Source organism: Zymoseptoria tritici, chromosome 5 (assembly GCF_000219625.1).
Source record: "Zymoseptoria tritici IPO323 chromosome 5, whole genome shotgun sequence".
NCBI lineage: Eukaryota > Fungi > Ascomycota > Dothideomycetes > Mycosphaerellales > Mycosphaerellaceae > Zymoseptoria > Zymoseptoria tritici.
In genome coordinates, this window is record NC_018214.1 from 1,502,105 (window position 1) to 1,525,875 (window position 23,771).

The following is a 23,771-nucleotide window of genomic DNA, read 5'->3' on the forward strand; positions in this document are numbered from 1 at the left end:
AAGATTGAGTGCTTCCAACACTGAGCTCTGTGCAAGCTTCAACGGCACCGCCTTCCGATACGTCGTCTTTGGTTGAGCGAACAATATTCGTATTCCGCCTTCTAGCGTTCCTCTGACGGGACACACTGTTGGCGCGGCAAACGAATTCCTCTGCCACGACCAATTTTCGATGTCACTCTCGTCTAAAGATCCGAAAATAAAGTTCTCAGTCGACACTTGAGTTTCCTGAACGGTGTCAGTCACCGGGCAGAAAAGCCAGACAGTCAATCCAAGACCCACGTTGCTATACTTCCACGCTTCAACATATGCGTAGTAGCCACTCTGCTCACCGTCCGATGATCGAGACAAAGGGGCATCCTGGAACGACTTGAGCATTTCCTCATTTGTCGAGCATCGGCTGCTCTCGTTGGCCGCTCAAAGACATGAGTGATGTGATCATCCAAGTTGTGTTGCTTCAGCCTTGTGTCGTTTGTTCACGAATCGGCTTTTACCGACAGCCATATGCACGATGGGCGCTTAGCTGCATGAGCGGCGGGCTTGACACCTGAGTGCAAGAACTGCCTGTGAGTTGTTGAGCTCAATCAATAAATTACTGGCTGACTGGGAACACGATACTTATTGCTTCTTGCTGGCCGAATGCGACTTGTTACTCTTCTCACTGTGTGCCAACATCCTCCTTTCGATCAGCCTCCCATTCCTTGAACATTGCTTCAATATCCTTATACCGAAAGGGCTTTGTGAGGAAGAGATCCACACCACTTCCATATGCTTCGTGCCTATCAGCCGACGAAGCTAAAGCCGTGAGAGCCACGATCATCGCGGGCTTCAAGTCTAACGCACGTTCATGCGCTCGTACACGCCGAGTGAACTCCAGACCGTCCATGACAGGCATCGTAATGTCCGTGAGAATGAATCTCACGGGCGCGGTGCGTGTCGACTTGCCGTCCGAGGATGTCCTGACATGCTCCAAGCGATGGGAGTGGGACTCCTTATATACCAGCAGTGCCTCCTGTCCATTGACGGCTGCTAGGTCAATCCGTCCTAGACGCTTGATGCATCTCCGGAGCAGGGTCAGATTGATCGGGTTGTCGTCCACGAGTAGGACACTCGAATCCGTGATGAGTCCGGACTCTGGTGCAACAGGTCGTACGGCAATTTCTATGCTTGCGCTGACTTTGACAGCTCCCGATGAAGGTGCATATCGCTTCACGAGTTTCTCCGGCGTAAGTGCTGCGTGGTTGCCATTCGTTTGAACGCGGACTGCGGGCGAAGTAGGTTTCTCCGCTGAGATGGGTATCTTCTCGCGGTTGTCGAGGCAAAAGATCAGGGCTTTGAGCAATTGCTTAGGTCCCAGTGGCTGAGCGACAGTCATAGCCGGTCCTAGGCTTGAGGCACAAAGTTGCCGTGCAGCTCGAGACGCCGTCACAGAATCGCAGAAGATCAGGCAGACTCTTGACCCTGAGGTCTCCTCACTCGTCTTCTTGTCCTCGACCAGCCTTCTCGCCGCTCGTTCCGTGATCACAAGAATGTCTGCAGTCTTTCCATTGTGCTCTTCAAATGGTTGCATTCCCAAGTACCTGCATACTTTCTCGATCGAAGAGCGTTGTATTTCAGTAGCTTCCGCCAATCTTGCCACCTCGCTCGTTGTTTCGAAACCCACCAAGGTGAAAGTGAGGCCCTTGATCTGAGCAGCTTCGGACAGACCACTCAGGTTATGAGTATCAGCGGGTGCGCCGGCCTGCAGTGGGAGAGCCAGCTTGATGGTTGTGCCCACATCCTTTGCACTTTTCAGGCTGATGGTCCCGCCCATCTCATGGACCAAACTCCGGACGAGAGAAAGACCGAGCCCGGTCCCTGGCGTGTGACTATCCTCCTGCTTGAAAGCTTGCCACAAGCCGTATTTGAGGAACTCCTCGCTCATTCCGCGACCCGAGTCGGTGCAAGAGATCTTGATCATTGAAGAGCCCTTGTCCATGGACAAGGTGACTTTGAAGTAGCCGCCAGCGTCAGTGTACTTGATTGCGTTCATGGTCAAGTTCTGCAGAATTCTTCGAAACGCTCCAGAGTTGACATGAACGTTCCAACCCGTCGGAGGCAGATTGCGAATGTCGACATCGAGAATGACTCGCAGTGATGGGTCTTCAGCAAGTGGAGCTGCTGGATCATCTTTGCTGGTAGAAAGCGCAGACGGTCGCGGCGTCGACCACAGGGCGCTATCCAGCACTTCCTCCGCCAACACAGCCAGATCATGGACGGGCTGTTGCGCAGTATCACCGGCGTTACCGCGCCGTCGATGTGCACCCGGCCGCTGAGTCTTCCCAGATGAGCTCGAATGAGCGTGCTCCAGAAGGTTGTTGATAATGTCCAGAAGGCCTCTACCACAAGTGTCGATCATCTGCACCATCTGCTGTCGTGAGGACGGGTCATTATTGTGGATTTCCTCCTGCAGGCATTCGACACCACCGAGAATTCCCTGAAGTGGTGATCTCAACTCGTGCGACACGGATGAGATGAAAGATGTCTTCGCATGAACATCGGCCTGAATGTCCAGTCGGCCAACTTCTGCCATCACCACATCGCAACAGCATGCGAGATAGTTCATATCATCCTGGAATGTGAAGAGACGAGTGCGATTGTACGACCAGGCCACCGTCGCCGCGAAGAAGCGTCCTCGCGTTGCATCCCATAGCGGCATCACGGCCAGTGAACGCACGCCAGGAAAGATCGACAAGATCTTGACTGAGTCTGACCATGCTCTCTTGCGATGCTCGGTCGTCGGTGACGAAGCATCGGATTGCTCATCGGATGAGAGGACTCCATCATCGCCGAAGTTGTAAATCTTGCCATGTGGATACCGCTTCATGAGTCCTCTCAAGAACTTCTCCGGTATTGTTCGATGGCTTGGCTCGTAATTCTCATCCTCACCCTCTTGATAAGAAGTAGCGAGATAACGGCAAGGCTTCAGACGGAGAGGATGCGAGTTAGCCGAATTCGCGGTCTCTTCGCCCTCCATTGCGGTCACGGAATCGTAATCAGAAGCATCAGAGCTCTGGCCAGAGTCCGTCCTCATGCTGCCGAACTCTCCTATCGAAGCGTCGAGGAACAGCACACCGGCCATATCCATGGATTCCTGAATGATCATCGCAGCTCGCTGGAAGGCATGTTCCACATCTTGCGAAACGATGTCTTCCTGTAGTTGGGACGAGGTACCTAGCCGACCTCTGGGCTGGACCGAATGCCGTGTGAACAGCTTCCGTCTTCGGACCTTGGTCACAGCTGCCAGAGACGAACTCCTTGTGCACGGAGGTATGATGATCTGAGTCGGGAGACCAGCCGGAGCGTTGTGCGAATAAGCTTGACTTTGTTCGAAGAACCGTTCCCGGGCATCGCTCATCCGTTCCTGGTTGCTGGCGTGGTTGAGGGCCTGTGTTCTGCTCGAGGCGCCCAATGATGCGTTCTCGGACGCGTGAGTCGAATCGGCTGCGGTGGGATCTTCGTCACTCGGAGTGCGGTCATCCGCTACAGTCGACTTTCCTTCCATAAATCGACTCAATCCGGTCACCATACGCAGTCCGCGCTCGTGAGTCGTCTGTACTCTGGCCATTTCTAGATGGGTCATGATCGTAGTTGACACGTCTCTCAAGAATGCGATCTGAGGCTCGCTCAGTCCTTCCGGTCTAGGCTTATCGTCCAGTATCGAGACTGTGCCGAGCGCAAATCCAGACGGCGTAAAGAGAGGTACGCCAGCAAAGCATCGCGCAAAGGGCGCATTGACGACTTGTACATGAGTGGAGTATCGTGCATGAGCTGCCAGATCCGAAATGACCAGAGCGGCTTTCTTGCCACACAAGCCATCGTCGGTTTTCGACTTTCGCGCGAGCTGGAGGAGTTCTCCGGAGAAGTCTTCGGTCCGCGGCAGAATCGCGCTGCCATAATGTAGAGCGTCGCCTTTGTCATGCACGTAATCCTGTTGTAGACTCAAAGTCTGCGTGGCTTCAGCAAGGATATATTGGGCCTTCTTGTCGAATAGTGAAATCAAAGCTCGTTTCGCTCCAAGCCGAAGTGCAACGAGTTGGGCAAACGCGGTCAATGGAACGTCGATGGAGGACTTTGCGGTTTTGCTGCCTTTTGAGCTGCGGAGAGCTAAGACTGCCTCGCCATATCTATTTCGTTCAGCATTTGCAGCAGACTTCCAGGTGAGCATGAGACCACCACGAGGTCAAGCAGCGATATTTGAAAGCTCACCGACGAAGTTCTCGCTCGCGACGGCTGGCGGAAAGCCTTTCGGGGACGCCATCCTCTAGAGATTTGGATTGCTTTTCCATTGAGTTGGCTGATGGGCTCGGTACGTGTGTCCGGCCAAGGTCGCTGCCGAGAATTGATTTGGTGTGTCCAGCAAGATCATCTAGCAGTATTCAACAGGGCGGGCTGATAGGTTGGAATGCTGGCGTTCCAGACCTGCTTCATCCCTTTGCCCGGAGACAAAGGCCAATGCGAAGCCTTAGTGACAGCAGCAGAACCGTGACCTTGAACGACGCACAATGTGAATGAATGACGAGTCAGTAGACAAGCAAATGCTTCGCGAACCAAAGCAGGCGTCTGCCTTATGCTGCCAGCTCGGAAGTCACTCCGGCACATCATCATGGACGACCCTTGCGCCAATTGGTGGCAGAGGGACGATTTGTGGGTCCGATCGAGTATACCTTGTATCTGTGGCGGTACATGTAGGCTAATCGGTATGAGTGCCACGATCTGTAGTCCTATTCTGGTTTTGCGCGTTACATAGCCGAGGATGACCCGGCCACCTTCGGACGCTTTTCGAAGCGCTGTTGTAATTTATTATGCGCAGCTGAACAACAACTTCTGAAGAGACAGAGTTGTAGAGCAGGTCTTGTTCTACTAGATACGAAGTTTAGAAGGTCACTCTGGTTTCCAAAAGCTGGAGGTGTGCCACTGAACGAAGCCGACAAATTTGTACTATCGGTCACGAAACACGAACTCCTTCGTATTATTCGAGTCTTTTAATCGGACTAATGATCTCATCGTACACGAGCCCCCGGTGATCTGTACAGGGCTCGCATACCAGCTGCTAGAGGCGCACATCGGTGCGCTGTGCCGAAGAGATTCTCTCACCTGATATGATCTCTTTCTCGAGCAAGGAACTTGACGGTGCGGATGATGGGAGGTCCTACTTCGCCTCGATGTTCGTGGTTGTACCAGTGGCACGTGTGGTACACCGAGCCATGATGAACTCATTTCTGAGTCGCGGCTCGTGGCCTGTTGTAGTTGAGCTCATTGGCGACATGTCGGTTGTAGTTGGGTATGCATTTTAGGACGAGGGAGAAGAAGGCACAGAAAGAGAGTTTGCCAAGCAAGCGTCCTTCCCAAAAGATCGACAACGTGGTTGCCGCGAGGTGGACAAATATAGCCAGTGGGGAAAACTTGCGACGAACACACGTTCGGACCCATTCTGACAGCGAACAGAAGTTGTGGAGTATGAAAGACGACGAATCAACAAAAACCATTGGACCGAAGACAACAAGTCGCATTTTCGCTGTCCTAAATCAACCATTTCAATCACGCAGATATTAGATAAGCCAGAGGAAACCGCTTCAGACGCGAGCTGGAGATGCTCTACCACTCAAGTGGCTCAGTCTTCTCCTCGCCACGATTCGTCTTGGGGACCGGCGCAGCCTCGACCTTGACAGCGCCCGTCCTGTGTCTCGACAGGTAACCAGAGCCATCCAACCATGGCGTCTCCTCCGATCTACGCTTCTCGAACCTGCTGATCTTGTCCTCGTCCAAGAACGTCAGACCGATGTCGTCAAGACCATTCAACAAGCAGTGGCGACGGAACTCCTCCACCTCGAATTTGGCGAGCTCCTTGCCGGAAGCATCCTTGACCACATTCGCCTGAAGGTCAACCTCGATCTCGTGGCCGGCCTTGGCCTCTTCGAAAATCGTCTGAAGAGCCTTCTCATCATCGATCTTCAGTGGCAGCATACCGTTCTTGAAGGTGTTGTTGAAGAAGATGTCTCCGAAAGAGCTGGCGATGACACACCAGATGCCGAAGTCGAGCAGAGCCCATGGAGCGTGTTCTCTGGAAGAACCGCATCCAAAGTTGGGACCGCTGACGACGAGGATCTTGGCCTTGTTCCATGGCTCCTGGTTGAGCACGAAGTCTGGGTTGTCGCTGCCATCGTCGTTGTAGCGCATGGAGTGAAAGAGACCCTTTGCGAGACCGGCGCGCTTGATGGTTTTGAGGTATTGCTTGGGAATGATGGCGTCGGTGTCGACGTTGCTACGTTCCATCGGCGCAGCGATACCCTTGAGCTGTGTGAACTTTGGCATGCCAGTGGCGCCACCAGCTGGTGCTTTAGTTTGAGTGCCGTTGCCGCCTGTCTCGGATTCCGGCAGGTCCAAGATTTTCTCGAGATCCGCATCTGAGTCCATATCCTCAACATGAGGCTCGATGTTGACGGGCGCGGATTTGGCACTGGGCATGGCTTGCTCGTACCCGGCAAGATTTCGCACATCGGCAAGCTTTCCAACGAGAGCTGCAGCGGCCGCCATCGCTGGCGACATCAAGTGTGTGCGACCTCCAGCACCCTGTCGACCTTCGAAGTTGCGGTTGCTCGTACTCGCGCAACGCTCACCAGGCGAGAGGATATCAGGGTTCATTCCCAAGCACATTGAGCAGCCTGCCTCTCTCCACTCGAAGCCGGCGTCGGTGAAGATCTTATCAAGTCCTTCTGACTCGGCTCTCTGCTTCACCAATCCGGATCCTGGAACGATCATTGCTCGCTTGAGGTTGGGAGCGATCTTCTTGCCCTTCACGATGTGGGCTGCGATTCTCAAATCTTCGATCCGAGAGTTTGTGCAAGAACCGATGAATATCTTGTCCAGAACAATGTCCTCCATCTTTGTGCCGGCCTCGAGTCCCATGTACTTGAGCGCACGAACGCATGCCTCCTTCTTGTCCTTGTTGTCGAAATCATCCGGGCCTGGCACGCTACCAGTGATTGGAACAACGTCTTGCGGCGAAGTTCCCCACGATACAGTGGGAGCGATGTCCTTTGCATCGATGAAGATCTCTGCATCCCACTTCGCATCGGGGTCACTCCTGAGAGCCTCCCAATGCTTAATTGCCTTCTTCCACTCGGCAGAGTCCTGCTTGGGTGCCAGCGGCTTACCTTTGATGTAGTCGAATGTCGTCTGATCCGGTGCCACCAACCCTGCACGAGCACCACCCTCGATACTCATATTACACATGCTCATCCGTGCCTCCATGCTCAAGCCACGGATGGCTGATCCACAGAACTCAATGACGTGTCCAGTGCCACCAGCAGTACCAATCTGGCCGATGACATACAATATGATGTCCTTGCTGCCCACGCCGTGTGCCAGCTCGCCGTCGACCTGAACCTTCATGTTCTTGCTTCGTCGTGTCATGAGAGTCTGTGTGGCCAAGACGTGCTCCACTTCACTCGTTCCAATACCGAATGCGAGAGCACCAAAAGCTCCATGGGTGCTCGTGTGAGAGTCACCGCACACGACAGTTGTTCCAGGGAGAGTGAAACCCTGCTCTGGTCCAATGACATGCACGATTCCCTGTCTCTTGTCGCCGAGTCCGAAATATGTGAGGTTGAAGTCCTTGACATTTTGCTCCAAGGTTGTGCACTGCAATCTGCTGTCGTCCTCTTCCACAAAGTCGCTGATATTCTTGAAGTTTTTCCTCGAGCTGGTCGGGACGTTGTGATCGGTGGTGGCAAGGGTGCAGTCTGGTCTTCTCACTCTGCGGCCTGCGTTGGTCAGACCTTCGAAGGCCTGCGGGCTGGTGACTTCGTGGACCAAGTGGCGATCGATGTACAGCAAGACTGTGCCATCTGGACGTTCGTCGACCTATTGGAGCATGTCAGCATGGCACTTTGGTCTCGCATACCGATTGTTCTTACAATGTGCTGCTCGAAGACCTTGTCGTAGAGGGTCGACGGGCCCTTCACTGCGCCTGGCATGGTGAACAATTTCTTATATTGAGGTTTAAGTGCTGCAGTTCTGCTCGGTCTCGGAGAGTAAGGATTTGGAGTGCTTGTGAGAGCGCTCAGGAGACGGTAGGACGGAGAAGACGGTGTGAGATGTGTCGGAAGTTGTGGAAGTGACTGGTAGGGATCCCAATACCTTGAGTCGCTTTAACTGTTATTTCGTCAGTTCCATGTCGCCCGATATCGGGGGACATGGCTGAGCAATAATTGCGGTGTGCTTATTGGCCTGCGCCTCCCCCGCTTTTACCAGGACCGAAATGTCGGGGCCTGACTTCAAGTGATCTCCGAGAGCGGAACTTGTTGGACATGGTATATCGCACAACGAGTGTATGAAGTTTCCACGTATGAGAATCTGTTGGCCGATCACGCTCCGAGTCCTTGTTGGTTTTTAGTCTTGACAGTGATGTTGCTGCGAGGTTGACCTTGGCTTATTTTTGCTCCTGGTCTTTTCCAATGTCATGGAACATGAACCAGGGCTGCTGACGAGGATCCCAACGAACTAATGCCCGAAGTGAATTGGCAACAGTAGTCGCCATAGCAGGACTAAGGCGACAGAGTGTACATATCTCCTCCGCGGGTAAACAATGAACAGCATACGCGTGTGACTCTTGGTCGCGCCGCGCTGTTGCTGCGTGAGAGTCGGCGGGGAGGGAGGTCGAATAATGACGACAAGATCGGAGCCAGGGCCGTATATACCAGACAGCTCCAGGCAACTGCTTGCTTCGCATAACTTACACAACCATTCCGCTCTTCGACGACCCAATATTCACTCCTCAGACCACAAGCTGAGCTTCGGCAGCGACTAGAACGACATAATCATGAAGCTTCTGCCCGCTCTTCTCGCATCGGCCTCGGTCTGCTCGGCCATCAGCATCCCAAGCTGGAGCGACATTGTCGATACCGTGCAAGGCCAACAGCCATTCGCCGGCCCCGAGAAATTCCTCATTGAGCTGTCCGAAACCGAAAGTCGATGGGTCACAGAAGAGGAGAAATGGCAGCTCTTGCGCGAAGGCAAGAAGTTCTTCGACATCACAGACCACTCCTCGGCGCTGGAGTTGGGCCTGCCGGAGAGGGCAAGAGCTGTCAAGTCGGTCAAATTCCCAAAGAAGACGGCGTACAACGGGACTGTCTCGAAGCTGTTGGAGAATCTGGAGAAGAAGAATATGAGGAAACATCTGGAGACTTTCACATCGTTCCACACGAGATACTACAAGTCTGGTAGGTTGTAGATGGATCGCCTCTTGGCGAACTGATACTGACATCGTCCAGATTATGGTAGACAGTCTTCGGAGTGGCTGCTGGCCCAGGTGAACCAGACTCTCGGAGATGTGGGCCATGTCCGTCATTTCGAACATCCCTGGGGACAGAACAGTATCATTGCCACCATCCCAGGAAAGAGCAACAAGACCGTGGTCATCGGTGCCCACCAGGACAGCATCAACCTATTTCTGCCATCCATCTTCGCGGCGCCAGGCGCGGATGACGATGGTTCGGGAACTGTGACTATTCTCGAAGCGCTTCGGGTGATTCTCAAGGACAAGGATATCGCCAAGGGTAAAGCCGACAACACCTTGGAGTTCCATTGGTATTCCGCCGAGGAGGGTGGTCTTCTAGGTAAGAAATCGAAGTGCAGAAGGCCTCCATTGTCTGGGACTGTCTCGGACGCCGGGGCTTCGTCCATTCCACGCTGTCTACGACATCCGCTGACCTACCACGCTTTGCTTTGCAGGTTCTCAGGCCATTTTCAACTCTTATGCGAGTGAAGGCCGTGACGTCAAGGCTATGCTTCAGCAAGACATGACGGGTATGTGCATGCACGAACTGCGAGGTTGCAACGTCACTGACATGTTTTCGCCCGAAGGATACACTCATGGCACGCTCGAAGCCGGCGAGCCCGAGTCCGTTGGAGTGATTACTGACTTTGTGAGTTTCCGAAGGATGCAGCCTTTTTAATCCCAAGGACATGCAACTGACAAGCAATTTTCCTCCCTGCAGGTCGATCCCGGACTTACCACTTTCATCAAGGAAGTCGTGAGCACCTACTGCGACATTCCTTACATCGAAACCAAGTGCGGGTATGCGTGTTCCGATCACGCATCCGCCAGCAAGGCAGGCTACCCGTCGGCCTTCGTCATCGAGTCCGACTTCAAATACAGCGACAAAAAGATACACACTACTGAGGCAAGTCTGTACTGAAGGGAAAAGAGCATGCAGCTGAATCACTGACTCTTCCACTTTTTGGCTTTACAGGACAAAATTGAGTACTTGGACTTTAACCATATGCTGCAACACGCGCGACTCACGACAGGTCTTGCATACGAATTGGCATTTGCGAAGTTCGACTAATTTCGTCATCATACCTGCATTGCATTCTCTTCCCATCCACTGGTTCGCGTGGGATCGGGAGAGGCGGAGGAACGCCGAGGCTTCGCGGAGTAAGGATTAACGGGCGAAGCAAGGGGTGAGATACCACGTCTCTGGACGCATGCACGTGTTGTGTCGCCTCCGCGATGAGATTGAGTCGCTGCACAGAAGCGAGGAACCTGATCTTGCACCACTTGTCAATTTCAAAGTCACGCGTCGAAAGCGCCTCGTCACTTTCTTCAGGTCGCACAAAGTGGCGGATTCTAATTATAAGAAAGCAAAGTCCGCACACGTTGCATTGCATGCCGACATGCAGCATTTCTTGGCCCGCCTCTCCCAACCTCACACCCGCATCTGGCGGGTTAGAATACTGGTCCCGCGTCTCCTCTATGGTGTGATGCACAGAGCAAGGTACGAGTTCTCGGGTAGTGGCAGCTGTTGCTCGGGCTGTTGTCTCACGTAGATGTTGAGATTCGTTGGATGTATTCCTGAAAGAAGAGGGCGTTGTCCATAGAGGAGAGTAGGAAGCAGTGTTGTCGTATGCGAGACTCGACCTGCCGTTGAGATTGAGCGACCTTGTAGTGGTGGCTTCATCAATCCTGCATTATTGTCGTTCGCACGTTGAGCCATGCATGCACCTGGCTTCGAGATTGTCCTCATCCGGCAGCACGCCAGGTCCGGTGCCTGGCAGAAGGATTCCATGCACGATCCCGACGACCAACCATTGAAGTGTCGTGTCTGGGACAGGAGTGCACGATGGATGTGACGGCAGATATGTGAGAGCCGTCACTGCTTCTTCTAAATTGGTGACATCTTTTCGACGGTTGCACCAGACACTCAAAAATACATCTCGACCTTGCCCGTCGTTCAATCGCATCAATTTGAAAGCGGGCCATTGCATCGGTGCGACTTCTGCTGTTGAGCTTCAGCCTGCACACGCTCTTTCCGAGACCCACCCAGCTGCCTTCCGCACGTGGAGTACAGTATCGAGAAAAGCATCATAAAAGAGATCCACTCCCGAGACTTCTGTTTGTTTGCTTGCACGCGCAGACCCGCTCTCAGCACGCTCAAACCCACTTCACTTGTTCCACCGACCAAATCGACCATCATGCATATCTTCGCTCTACTGCCGTTGTGCGCCGGCCTTGCCTACGCTCTGCCCCAGGACAACTGTGAGACGACGACCGTCCAAGTCATCGAACCCACCACGACCGCCACCTACACATCGACGGCTGTGGTGACCGTCAGACCGAGCACGGCGCAAGACTTGGGCACCTTCACTTTGGTGTCAACCATCAAATCGACCAAGACCCACTTTACACTCACCACCTCGTCCACAGAATGTCAATCGTCTGCCACGGCGTGAGTATCCCTCCATGACGATCATAACTTACGTCGCTAATACCATAACAGGACCGTCCCCAAGGCGACCACAACAGCCTATGCAGAAGGCTATGGCAAGCTTCGAAGACGTGAAATGGGCCTTCATCCACGCGCCGACTGTACCGTCACTGAGACCTCAACCACCACCTACGGCCAAACACAGACGTGGGTCATGGCGAGTGGGAAGACCAGCACCCGCACCGCCTACACGGAATTCTTCCAAGCGACCGTCACCGAATACAAGTCGAGCGGGATCGCGCACTTCATCGCGACAGCGACAGACACCACGACAGCACCTTGCGGAGGTGCTACTGTCACAGATGACAGCTGGACCTCGACCGTCGCCCTTGATGCCCGCTGCTCGCCCTCCGCCATGATCAGTGCCTACAGCGGATTTGGAATCGACTGGCTGTCCGACACGCCCCTGAGCGGCGGCACGTACGAGACCACGACCGACAACGCGTCCGAGTGCTGCCAGCAGTGTGCCGTGGCCGAAGACTGCTCTGCCAGTGCATGGGACATCCGGACTGGAAAGTGCAAACTGGAGTTCGCGACCGACTACCAGACTGGCGAGCTGAACTGTGGGCAACCATTGCTGGGTTACTACGATGCTGGTCCAAGCAGCCCCATGTCGCCGGGCGCGGGCTGGCACATTGCGAACGTGTGTGGAAAAGCGACTTTCGGGCAAGCGAAGCCTGATGATGGCACCTAGAATGGCTGTGTTGTTTTGACGGCAACGTATTTGCAGATGGAGGAGCTTCTGAACATTTCGGCTTTGGTCGACGGAGGATGTCTCTGTAAAGATCGCTGTCAGCGCGAGATGTATATAATATCCTGTAGGAGGCAAGAATGGGAGGACTACTGGATCCCATTGGTTTGCAGCCTCACGTCTTGCAGGGCGGAGTCGTGCGTTGTCATACTAAAAGACCAAAGGTGGTCCGACAAGGAATCCTGCTTTTTGAAGGCTCGCATGGCATCAAGCTCGCCGCTAGACCTGTGCCATGAGGTATTGGCGTGGGGAGAGCTTGAGTCGCGTTTTCACGGGCTTTGCTCTCAGTCTCACAAACTCATCGTCTTGTCGTCGAGCACTACGAAAAGGTACTGTAGACGCTGACACAGCATTGCAATGCGTCTTTACGGTCATCCACAGACCGTGCGCATATCCTCCCCTGAGAGTGAGGCGCAAGTCCAGGTCCATGTCCAAGCCACCATCATCGACATGGTTCAAGATGCGCACTGACGCCCGGGGAACGAAGCTCCCCGTCCTGCTCACAAGCCTCGCATTAAACTTTTCCTCCTTTCCAGTGCTTGTTTCGGCTGATCGTCGCTCCTCTTGTTTCCTGCACGCGCCTGCCACTCGCTGCCAACTTGCCCAGGGTGATCTTGACAGCAAACAAGATTCCCCGGCGCGGAGCTGAGCAAGTCTTATATTTGGCTTTCCTCCTCGGCGTCCGATCTCATCGTCCAGTTCGTCACCGCGCGTGTGGTTCGTTCAACTACTGGGAACTCTCCTTTTAGCTTGTTCGCCATACCGCTCCCGTTCGTTTCTTTCTTCGACCTCATCTCTTCCACCTCCATCTATTGCTCACGTCTCTGCTCTCCTGCGACTGACATTCCCCTGGAGCTTGCTTCGTCGAGCTGTTCGCGCGGATAGAGCTCGTGCTTCCAATCTGAAACAGCTACCAACAGCGGTGTCGCCTGCAATCTGACCGCCTTGTTCGAGACTTGCGCAAGCTTGTACAGAACGTCGGCCACTTGTATTCGAGCATCAGAGCTTCAATCACCTGGTCAGTGCGAGACGCAATATCGCAGCTCGAGACAACACCTATCGACGACATAGCTGGAAGCGCTACCGACCACCGACACCTCAACTTAGCGATCCCACTTCAACCTTTCGACCCACAATCCCACGATACGCAATGACAAGGGCAAGCGTCTTCAGACGCCGTGACCAGGCTTATGGCGACAAGGACGGCGTGAACGGAGGTGCGACTAGCAGAGGCAATGATCAGGAAAAGAGATCCCAAGATGGTAGTCCTGCTGCGAACAAACAACTTCCCTTGTACAATCAGGATGGTCACCAAGTGAACCACGCCGGACACAAGGTTACGCCTGGCATCCAACCCGATGGTGAAAGTGGACGCAAGTGGTTCAACCCGCTTCACTTCTTCCGCATCTGCTGGACTTCTTCATGCACGGCAAGCCGATATACGAACGTCCTTTGGCCCTTTACTATAGCGGCCATGGTGCTTCACTTCGGTTTCCGCGACCTGGAATTATGGATCTTCATCACGGCATACATCGGCATGGTGCCCGCGGCCAATTTGGTTGGCTTTGCTGGGCAGGAACTAGCACGGAAAATGCCCAAGGTTGCAGGCGTCATGATCGAGACTACGTTCGGCAGCGTCGTCGAGATCATCCTGTTCACGGTCCTCATCGTCAAGGCGAAGCACCAGATGGAAGCAGATCCAAATGCCGAGCCTAACACCGCCGTCATTCGCGCTGCCATTCTCGGTTCGATTCTTGCGAACATGCTCCTGTGTCTTGGTAAGGTCCGACCTTGCACGATTTCTCCAGCTCCGTCTAATCCATATCGCAGGCCTCTGCTTCTTCGTTGGCGGTATCTTCCACCCTCAGCAGGTCTTCCACGAGGCTGTCTCCGAAGTGGGTTCTAACCTGATGCTCGTCGCTGGGATGGCTCTCGTGATCCCGACCATCTACTACAACACGCTTCTCGACCGAACCGGCGAGCCAATCTCCGCCGAATCTCTAAAAATTGCGAGAGCCACCGCCATCGTCCTACTGGTCGCTTTTTGCGTCTACGTCTGGTTCCAAGCCAGGAGCCATCACGGCCTGTACGAAGACATCCTTGAGGCAGACGAGGAGCGCGATCACGATCGCCACAAGGATCTGCGGAAGCCGAAGCTCACCCTCACCGAAGCCATCCTCGCCCTCATCATCGCATTGACATTTGTCGCTTTCATGGCCGTGTTCCTGGTCGAGAAGATTGAGTACATGATAGCCAACCACAATCTTTCCGACGCCTTCCTCGGTTTGATCCTCATTCCCATCGTGGAAAAGGCCTCGGAACACATCACGGCCGTTGACGAAGCCTACGATAACCAGATGAACTTTGCTCTCAGTCATGTCCTCGGCGCCAGCATCCAAACCGCTCTCCTCAACACCCCGATCGTCGTGCTCATCGGCTGGGGCCTCCACGTGCCCATGAGCCTCGACTTTGAGATCTTCGACGCCATCGTCCTCATCCTCGCCATCATCGTGGTCGGCAATTTCCTTAGAGATGAAAAGAGCGACTATCTTGAAGGCGCGCTGTGCGTGTTCGTCTACATCCTGATCGCGATCTGCGCGTTCTTCTACCCGGATCCACAGCATGGTCAGGGTACCTCTAGTGCGCATTCTGAGGCCATGACGGAGGGCGCGGCGCGGATGCTGAAATTGATATGAGGTTGTCGGACTGATGGCATTCGGACAGCTCAGAGGTAACAAGGGCTTTTAGCGTGTTTTTGACGGGATATTTCTTTCTCGAGCGTGTTCATTATTGGCAAGCGATGGTGTTGCGAGCGATTTGCTGGGATGTTATACTGTTTGTTGGGCGACACAAGAAGTGTAGGGTTGTCGAATATCATACCTTTGTACCCTGGCTCAACTGCGCGACATGACGGCTGTTTTGCAGTGTCAATGTTGTGCAGTCAGCTGTTCGTGGCAAGGCGCATGTGATTGTAAGGGTTTGCTTTCTGGTGCCTCCTGCGGTCAGCAACGCTATTGTCTGCTGTCACCAATATCCGGAAGTGGCAGTCACCTTCTCTGCGATCTTCCTGACCTGCTCCATGGAAGCCTAACACAAACCGCGCACATCCAAAATGACAACTCAAGCTCAAGCTCCTTTCAGCACCGCCGACTTCTTCGACGAGATTGGCAAGAGATATGAGATAGCTTACGATGGATCCGGCGGTCAACAACGCTCTCTTCAATGGCTATTGTCCAATCTGCCGGCTGGAAGCACAATCCTCGACGTTGGGTCCGGTACTGGTAGACCTGCTGCGAAAGTACTGTCGGATGCTGGGCACGCTGTGACGAGCGTGGATATCTCACCAGTCATGGTGGAGCTCGCTCGGAAGCAAGTACCAGATGCTACATTCGTGGTGCGAGATGCGAGGTGCGTATGGATCTTGGAGGATCAGAGACGTGACTGATCAGTACACAGGGCGTGGGAGCCAGAAGGCGGTGATGGCTCGGTGGATTGCGTGGTGACCTTCTTCGGCATGATCACTGGAGTCTCGCAGGATGATATTCGGGCGTTCATTCTCCGTGTGCATCGCTGGCTGCGTCCTGGCGGGAGTCTTTGTGTAAGCGTCAATAGCTATGCCCGCTGATGGAGAGGCTTCAAAGTGGTACGTCCGAAGTCGCTGGTCATCCGACGGTATGACCGACCGAAACCGTGCTTCGACAGGATGAATCGAGATCAAACCTGCTCGGCCTTCTCGCTTGACGACACTTTGTCACTGATCGGAGTGGCCGGCTTCGTGAACGATAAGCAGGAAGTGGACAAGTTCTTTCCCAAGGTGGAGGAAGCTGGACTGTGTAAGCGGGAGGAGTCTTTCGTGGAGAACCACATCTTTGTATGTGCCAGGAAGTCGGGAGCTTAAGGATGCATTATGAGAAGATAGGCTTGATGGCTGCGGATCAGTATAGCTAGTCAAGGTACTGTTCTATCGAAGGATTGAGGGTCTTGCAAAGTCGCGAATCATTGAGAATAATGCGCCACGCGGCTGCAGATCTTCCGCCCGCTCGGCAGATCCAGCCCTATTCTTTCGCGCCGACCAAACTCTCCAAGTCGTTGCTTCTACTCGTTCGTTGTGTTGTCGTCGTCTTCATAATAACACTCTCTCCTGACCCGAACTCTTTGTCTCGCGCGCTCATATTCCGACTCATACCGCATTCACGCTCGACAGTCGCTTTCGCTCACGATCCTCCACGCTCGCTCGCCATGCGCCTCGACCGGCTGCTCTCCATCGCGACTCTCGCTCCCTCGATCTTCGTCCTCGCAGATGTCAAATTCACATCCCCAAAAGCTGGCTCGGACGTCACCCCAGGCTCTTTCACAGTATCATGGACGGATGGTTCGGATTCACCGTCAATAGACGACTTGTCAACATACACATTGCAATTGATGGTGGGCGGCAATGAGGAGGGCAACGCGGTATGTGTGAAGTAGACCTGCGGTCTTAAGATGCTAGGATGGGGCTCCGGCAGGCAAACCTTCAAAACGACCCCCGTTCAATTGCGCAAAAGGACAAGGATATGGATCGTATTACAGGCTTACAGCGACAAGGTGTATATAAAGCACAGACGCTGACGGAATGATGATCCTAGCTACCACTCATTGCCCTGGCATCACAAGGAACATTCTCTACGGGAAGCACAGTGAAAGGAACAGTGGCGGTCAACGTCGCGGGACCGACGAAGAATGGATAGTACGTGGAGGGCATACTCGTTACAGCACAACCAGATACTGACGAAAGTCTCATAGCTATCTCAAGATGACATCGACAGCAAAATCCGGAGGAACGATAATCAACTACTCGGATCGCTTCAACATCCCGACGATGACAGGCAATACTCCTCCGACATACGCAAAGGCGGCAGACGCTGTCGACGGAACGGATGGACCGCCAACGCAAAACAACATCGCGAACGACGTTGCTGCCGCTGCTCCTCCTGCTGCCGACGGACCGTTTGCCGTGCCATACGCCCTTCAGACAGGACTCACAAGATACGCTCCGATGCAGGGTGTGCCGCCTACGAAGATCTCTGCGAAGAACTACACGCCACTGCATCCGACGAGCTCGTACAAGGTCGCGACAGCTTTCCTGCCGACGGCCACCGTCCAGAAGACCGTGACCCAGTCACAGACTTTCTCTGTGAGCAGTAGAGAGAACACAGTGAGTCCCGTCCTACCTGCTAGACGTGATGTATCATGCTTACCCTGCTATCAGGTCGCTCCTCAATCAAATCCGACAGACGACATGGCCAAGTACCTGGCACGATGGAAGGACTAGGAGTTTGCTAAGAAACTTTTGCATTTGGGTTGATGGGAAGCATTTTAAGGCGTTTAGCGACAAGGCTGTAGAGACCAGACTTAGCATCGCCTACGTTGAGATCAGCAGGCTCAAGGCATTTGGCAGTATGTTTATGTGATAACGTGAAAATGAAATGCAATCAAAGAATCTGGCCCCAAGCTGTCTTGGCATGTGAAGAACCTCAACTTTCTCATCGTCTCCTTCTTCCTCAAACAGACACAACAATGACAATCTCAACCTACCACTGTCTCTGCACAGAGCTCGTGCTAGCCACACCGAACGACCTGAGCAAACGACCAAAACGCGAACTCGACGGCGCAAGCATCTGCAAACTCGGCGGCGCCTGCACATTAACCAGCGCCGCAACGGTCGACGAAAAAGCCACAATCCTCAAACTCGAGGATGGATTCGAAAAGCGGTATGCAATCAAATGCGCGCGCTGTGGACTGCTGTTTGCGTATCAGTTAGATCTGAGCCAATTTGAGGAGAGCAAGGCGGAGAATGGCAGGAGGGAGGATGTGGTGTATGTGCTGGCTGGAGCGCTGCCCGGCGAGGAGTTGAGGGGCTTGATGAGTACGGAGGAGATGTTGGCTGGGAAGGCGAAGGTGGGCGGAGTGGTCTGAGCAGAAAATTACTGGCGAGATGGTATGCATGGATTTCTGGGATCTGAATCGAATGCTCCGAACGCAGCACTGCCCTCGAGAGGCTTCTATCAAGCCAGCGAGCTACGACCTCTGAATCACGCTGCCGGCTTCCTCACGAAAAACCACGAAAAGCTCGTCTCGTGGTCCGGATCGCTCTTGTTCAGGTTCTCATCCACCAACACCTCATTCCTCACAACCTCCAAGCCAACCTCCTCCACCATCTTCCGACTCGTCGCAACATCAAAACTCGACCAGAACATTTCCGTTCCGAAGAATTCCTGTCGACTATCCTCCGCTTCCTCTCCCGCGAGGTTGAAAACCATGGCTCCTCCAACCTTCAACCAACTCGCAATCTTAGCAAACATCGTCCGCTGCTCCTCTCGTGGGAGATGGAAAATGGAGAAAAACGCCACCACGCCATCGAGCGAACCATCGGCGAAATCTAGAGCCATCATATCCCCCGGCAGGAATTTCGCCGTTGGACACCGTGCTTGAGCCATCTCGATGTGCTTGGTGGAGATGTCGTTCGCGTAGATTGTGGTGCAGGAGGGGTGGGCGACGAGGGTTTCGAGGATGGGGGTTCCTGCTGCGCAGCCGAGTTCGAGGACGGTTGAATCTGGTGGAATGTGAGAGAGGAAGTCGGAGAGGTAGCGGAGGCGTTGCGAGGGGGTGGTGAGGGTCCAGGATAGGTATTGCTCGGCCATGTGGTCATAGCTTGCTGCGACGAGGGTTTTGGTGTCGGAGGGGGCGGTAGGGGAGTTGGTGGTTGGTGGGTGGTCGGCCATCGCGTATCGCGTTGAGGATCGGATCAAGAATGAGTCTCGTTTCGAACGACTTTGGCCTGCAGCGATGAGCTATTGGAGGAAGAGGATTGTGAAGATGTGGACAACAGGTTCGAACAGTTGTCCCCGAGTTTACCAATTCGGAGCGCAATTCAATGGCTTTATAGCTGAATCTCGAGTTCATCAAACGATTTCGGGTTAAATCCGACCGAGGGTTTGATGCTCTGAGAGCCGGAGGTATGACCAATATCGAAGTGACTCACGATGTGACAGCTACGGAACGATAGCTCCGTGTGCTGCAGATCGATCAACATGCATTCACATGCGAACTCGACGTCGATCCCTCTCTCACCGCAGATTTATCAAGGCAGAACTTCGCGAGTAGCTGGGGGCCGCGATACGGACGAATTCACAGCCCAAAGCAAAGTCCATCCACGACACGAATCGAAGTTAAGGAGACCAATTTGCCTGCAATGCGAGATCTCTCGTTTATCATGCTTCTCGACGCAAAGTAGCTTGTCTCCAACGCTTCTTCAGACAAAGTCCACCGCTTTTCCACCTGTTTCTTCTCATTCACTCATAGCGCTCATGCGCAGCAGCTCGCAGCTCGCGGTCTCATATCTGTCCGGTTCAGTCGCTCCGAGTATCACAACCGAGCCCTCCATCCTCATCCTCGTTTCCAATCCAAAAACGCCTCGCCCAGTGCATTATTCATTACAAGTTATGTGCAGGAAGGCTGAATCCTTAGGAGCTTCAGCGATTGTCGGATTGCGTCTCTCTTCGCGGGGAATATCCGTGTTTCGTCCATCATTTCCACAATCCTTTCTACGCTGTATTCCCCAGCGCTTGCCTGCCTGCTGTTCATGTTCATCCTCTCTTGCTAAAGCGGCGACTCAACCAGCCCTTCTTCTTCTCTGGCTCTGCAGGGCGCTTGCTGGATGGGAGGGAAGATGGCGGAGGCGCGTCGCCGGAGTTGCCGAGTGCGATCGGACGGCGTTGCGGAGCTTGATTTGGAGCAGGACCGCCGCGCATGGGATATGCGCCATCTTCTGGAATTGATCCTTGAAACCCATTGGGTCCGTAGCCATTGTTTTGAGGGTATCCGGGTTGTGGGTATCCATTCTCATTGTATGGACGTGCTGCCGCGGCAGCTCGGTCGATCGAGCTGTTCTCGCTGCTTGGATCGGTGCTGTTGGCCCATTGACCAGTACTGTCGGAACCGCCGGTTGCCATTGTGTCTGCAGAATGCTGGTATGCGTGCTGGCCGTATGGTCGCTGACCGTACGTCATGGGTTCGGAGCTCATGCGAGAAGTTGGGTATCGGCGTGCAGGCCCATTGCCGTATTGGCCTGGGCGCTGTTCGCCGTAGTAACCGCCGTTCATCTGTCGTGGTTGCTGTGGACCAGCATCGTAGCCTATTGCTATTGTGTTGGCATGCGCTCCCAGTATCGCGTCGAAGCATGTCCACTTACCATAGCCACTGATTCTCCTGTTGTGCCCGTCTTGATGCACATTTGAGTCGGATTCTGCGGATGGATCAGCTCGATTTTGCTTGTCGGTCCGCAATTGAGTATGGCATACCGGCGCGCACGTAACTAGAGCGACGTTTGTATCCTTGATCAATCGCCTTTTCAAATGACCGAATCGTGTCTAGCGGTCTTTCCAGACGCGGGCGGGTTGGGTTCGACAAGTCGGGATCGGCTGTCGCAACGATTAGTCGATTACGATTGCGACTGCTGGAGTGCTCAGACTCACTGATAGGATTGCCGTCGACATCTTTGTGTTGGACGCCGCGCAAGGAGGTGAGGGTGCTTTCTTCGAGGACAGCGTTGACTGCCGGGTTATTCGTTAGAACTCTGTTCCCGGAAACGCTTTGGACAGCAGCAGCGGATGCCATATTTCAGGGAGGTACAACGGGCAGAGGATGTGGTGAGGAGTGGTGCAGAATGACCTGAGAAACATACCTCCTGGTTGAGCTTCGGTGATAGCGGCGTTTGGATTCGCCTTGCTGGTGCTCTTCCAAATGCTGTCGCGGCGCTGCTTATCCTTGGGCGACTCGGTCAGATCCTCCTTCCGGGATCCATTGCTCTTGTCGCTGCGGTAGGAGAATGTTCGCGAACCGCGAGAGCGTGCGCCGGGACGGGCGTGCGTCGGCGTGGATGGCTGATGGTCCATTTCGTTGGCTGCGGCGATTGCTTGCGACGGCGGATGGTATCAGAAGTGGGTATTCAAGCCAGGATCGGGAGAGGAGCCGCGGCGGGCTGTGTCGCAGTGAACAGGGACAGACTGGGGCGAATTGTGGATATTATTTCGGCCTGGTTGCTTCGCTTGTGCTGGGAGAGATAGTTCTAATGCCTGCGTGTGTCTCTGCGGCAGTTATTAATGAACGGCGGTAGGGCTGGTGGAGTGCCGATGCGTGGCGTGGTGGTGGGGGAGATGTGGATGTGGATGTCGAGATTTCAGAAGGACATGAGAGGAAGAGGAAGAGGAAGAATGTCACAGTCAAGTTCAATGGCCCGGGTACGAAGAATAATGCAAGCGGGAGGACGTGGCAACCCAGGCCGTGGTAGGTTGGATCCGAACCACACGTGCAAACCTGAAAGCTTTGTTGAACTGGCGGATGCTGAGCTGCCCTCGTTCTGCTGCGCCGGCCACGACGCGCAAGCCATGGATGGGAAAGACATCAGAAACAGGGTCGGGGGTTTCTTGAACCTTAGTTCTAATCCTTTGCCTGCAAATTCTGAAACTGCCCGGGCATGGTTCAAACCCATTCTTGCCTTGCGCCACACTGCTCGGGCATACGAGATGTTCATTGCAAGATGCTATCCGTGAATCGTACATGCTACGATATCGTTGCCGGCCTCCACGAATCTGCCCTCCCGAAGTTCTACGCAGGCGAGAGAGAAGTGCGTTGCTATATTTGTCACAGCGGCAGATCCGGTACTTCTCCTTGGTACCTCAGAAAGCTCCCACCAGGCTCGTCATGAGTCTTCACGAGGGACATTTGCACAATGCCCTCCATGCGCTCCACATTCACCGATGCTTTCGACACATGCTTACATACCTCTACACGTTCGGCCGGCGACATTTCTCAGGACACCACAATGATCGCCTTGCGGTAGCCTCTCCGTGACCTACAGAGCGTTTCAAACTTGACGAGAGACCGCTTCCGTCATGCACAACTTACAGCCCGGACATACCTTGCATCCGCCCACCGTTCGCCGATGCTCACAAGGCGAGAAGCCCTGAGCGTGGATGTTTGCTAAGCCTTGAGATCCTGTGCAAGCATATCTCGAGCTCTGAAGCATCGAAGTTGACGGTACCTTGCATCAACCATGCGTAGATGAGCGTGCTGACATCGGCATCGTCATTGTTATGCTCGTGTCTTCTTGGCGAGCTCCGCGGCCTGAGGAGAGGAGAGGATGGATTATTCGCTGAGGGCGGTAAAGTTGCTGACCAGCCAAGTACAGAATCTGGTCATGACTGCGAGAGAAGGTAAGGACAGGCGTCGTTGTCCAGCGATGTAATACGACACGGAGTATTCGCTGTCAACGGCGGCACTTGCCTCCAACGTCCGCTGTTCCAAAAAGTGACAATCCGCAGAGTTCGAATACACGAAATTGCTGGCTCCCTCGTGACTCGGACCAACAACGATCTTGCGACCATATACCTCATCTACTAAGCGATTAACACCTGCTGGACAACAGCGACTACGAGGAAGAATGTCATCAGTAGATCGGTCCTTGAGACGAAGGTCTCGCGCTCTCCGAGACAGGCTATCCATACTGCAAACTCCTGTCGACGCAGAGGCAATATTCAAGAAGTGCAAAAAGTTGGTGGGATGGGTCATTTCGAGCTCCGTCCCTACTATCGAGTCACATCGACCGCGCATTAGCGGAGCAACGTCGCTATACCATTGACGCGCGCTTCTGGAATCCACCGAGGTTGCAGAAATTAATCTAAACACCTGCCAAAGCCGAGGACTATGACTAACAGCAGCAGCACGACCAGCCCGGAGACATGCGAGCACTCTGAAGCCGCATACGAACATCTTCTTGTTCGAGCCACCGATGGCCTGGAAATGACCAGCATGCGGCCGTAAGAAGCGCTACGGTTCTGACAGCTTGGGTGCCTACTCCGGAACTTGACAGCGTCTTCGTGCTACGGACTCTCGTGCTCGGCCAGCGCAACTGACTCTGGCAGCAATCGACTACATACTCGATGCCCATTTTACGCAGAGCGTGCTGTAGGGCGGAATGCCTCACTGCTATGAGCGTGCTGGTGACCGTCGTTGGTGTCGGCATTCATGTCCTGGTCACAAGACGAGGCCTTTACTCCGGCTGAAGACATGGACACAGAACGCTCAAAACAGACATGCAGCAAAAGGCTAGAACACATCGTCGACCGCATGCAAGCGGATGGATAATGTGTTCGGGGCCATCATTCCACGAATCC

At 53.9% G+C, this 23,771-nt stretch overlaps 8 protein-coding genes across 8 annotated transcripts; 4 read left to right on the top strand and 4 right to left on the bottom strand.

The window, feature by feature from the left end:
- Positions 1-712: 712 nt before the first annotated feature.
- Positions 713-4,111, bottom strand: HHK9p (uncharacterized protein; the record flags this gene model as incomplete). The annotated part of the gene is made up of 2 exons (XM_003852539.1): positions 713-3,250; positions 3,524-4,111. Coding segments are annotated over 2 exons (3,126 nt in total), but the record flags the coding sequence as incomplete, so codon positions are not given.
- A 1,523-nt stretch (positions 4,112-5,634) lies between these two features.
- Positions 5,635-8,065, bottom strand: MYCGRDRAFT_109538 (3-isopropylmalate dehydratase; the record flags this gene model as incomplete). Its single annotated transcript, XM_003852538.1, has 2 exons — positions 5,635-7,902; positions 7,956-8,065. The coding sequence occupies 2 exons, from the start codon at positions 8,013-8,015 to the stop codon at positions 5,635-5,637; spliced, it is 2,328 nt and encodes a 775-aa protein (XP_003852586.1).
- Positions 8,066-8,797: 732 nt separating this feature from the next.
- On the top strand, positions 8,798-10,664 carry LAP (leucine aminopeptidase/pepditase M28/metalloprotease; the record flags this gene model as incomplete). Its single annotated transcript, XM_003852180.1, has 6 exons — positions 8,798-9,260; positions 9,312-9,656; positions 9,772-9,846; positions 9,904-9,965; positions 10,038-10,223; positions 10,293-10,664. The coding sequence occupies 6 exons, from the start codon at positions 8,861-8,863 to the stop codon at positions 10,386-10,388; spliced, it is 1,164 nt and encodes a 387-aa protein (XP_003852228.1).
- A 2,622-nt stretch (positions 10,665-13,286) lies between these two features.
- Positions 13,287-15,254, top strand: MYCGRDRAFT_72248 (uncharacterized protein; the record flags this gene model as incomplete). Its single annotated transcript, XM_003852181.1, has 2 exons — positions 13,287-14,336; positions 14,389-15,254. The coding sequence occupies 2 exons, from the start codon at positions 13,709-13,711 to the stop codon at positions 15,252-15,254; spliced, it is 1,494 nt and encodes a 497-aa protein (XP_003852229.1).
- A 374-nt stretch (positions 15,255-15,628) lies between these two features.
- MYCGRDRAFT_104559 (uncharacterized protein) lies at positions 15,629-16,195 on the top strand (the record flags this gene model as incomplete). The annotated part of the gene is made up of 2 exons (XM_003852182.1): positions 15,629-15,966; positions 16,015-16,195. 2 exons carry the CDS (start codon positions 15,671-15,673, stop codon positions 16,181-16,183), a joined length of 465 nt encoding a protein of 154 aa, XP_003852230.1.
- Positions 16,196-16,687: 492 nt separating this feature from the next.
- MYCGRDRAFT_72251 (uncharacterized protein) lies at positions 16,688-17,869 on the top strand (the record flags this gene model as incomplete). Its single annotated transcript, XM_003852183.1, has 4 exons — positions 16,688-17,010; positions 17,184-17,284; positions 17,341-17,752; positions 17,807-17,869. The coding sequence occupies 4 exons, from the start codon at positions 16,798-16,800 to the stop codon at positions 17,867-17,869; spliced, it is 789 nt and encodes a 262-aa protein (XP_003852231.1).
- Positions 17,870-18,629: 760 nt separating this feature from the next.
- Positions 18,630-19,456, bottom strand: MYCGRDRAFT_72253 (uncharacterized protein; the record flags this gene model as incomplete). Its single annotated transcript, XM_003852537.1, has 1 exon — positions 18,630-19,456. The coding sequence occupies one exon, from the start codon at positions 19,317-19,319 to the stop codon at positions 18,630-18,632; it is 690 nt and encodes a 229-aa protein (XP_003852585.1).
- Positions 19,457-20,183: 727 nt separating this feature from the next.
- Positions 20,184-21,756, bottom strand: MYCGRDRAFT_109542 (uncharacterized protein; the record flags this gene model as incomplete). Its single annotated transcript, XM_003852536.1, has 5 exons — positions 20,184-20,731; positions 20,789-20,842; positions 20,898-21,017; positions 21,072-21,149; positions 21,281-21,756. The coding sequence occupies 5 exons, from the start codon at positions 21,489-21,491 to the stop codon at positions 20,184-20,186; spliced, it is 1,011 nt and encodes a 336-aa protein (XP_003852584.1).
- Positions 21,757-23,771: the final 2,015 nt, after the last annotated feature.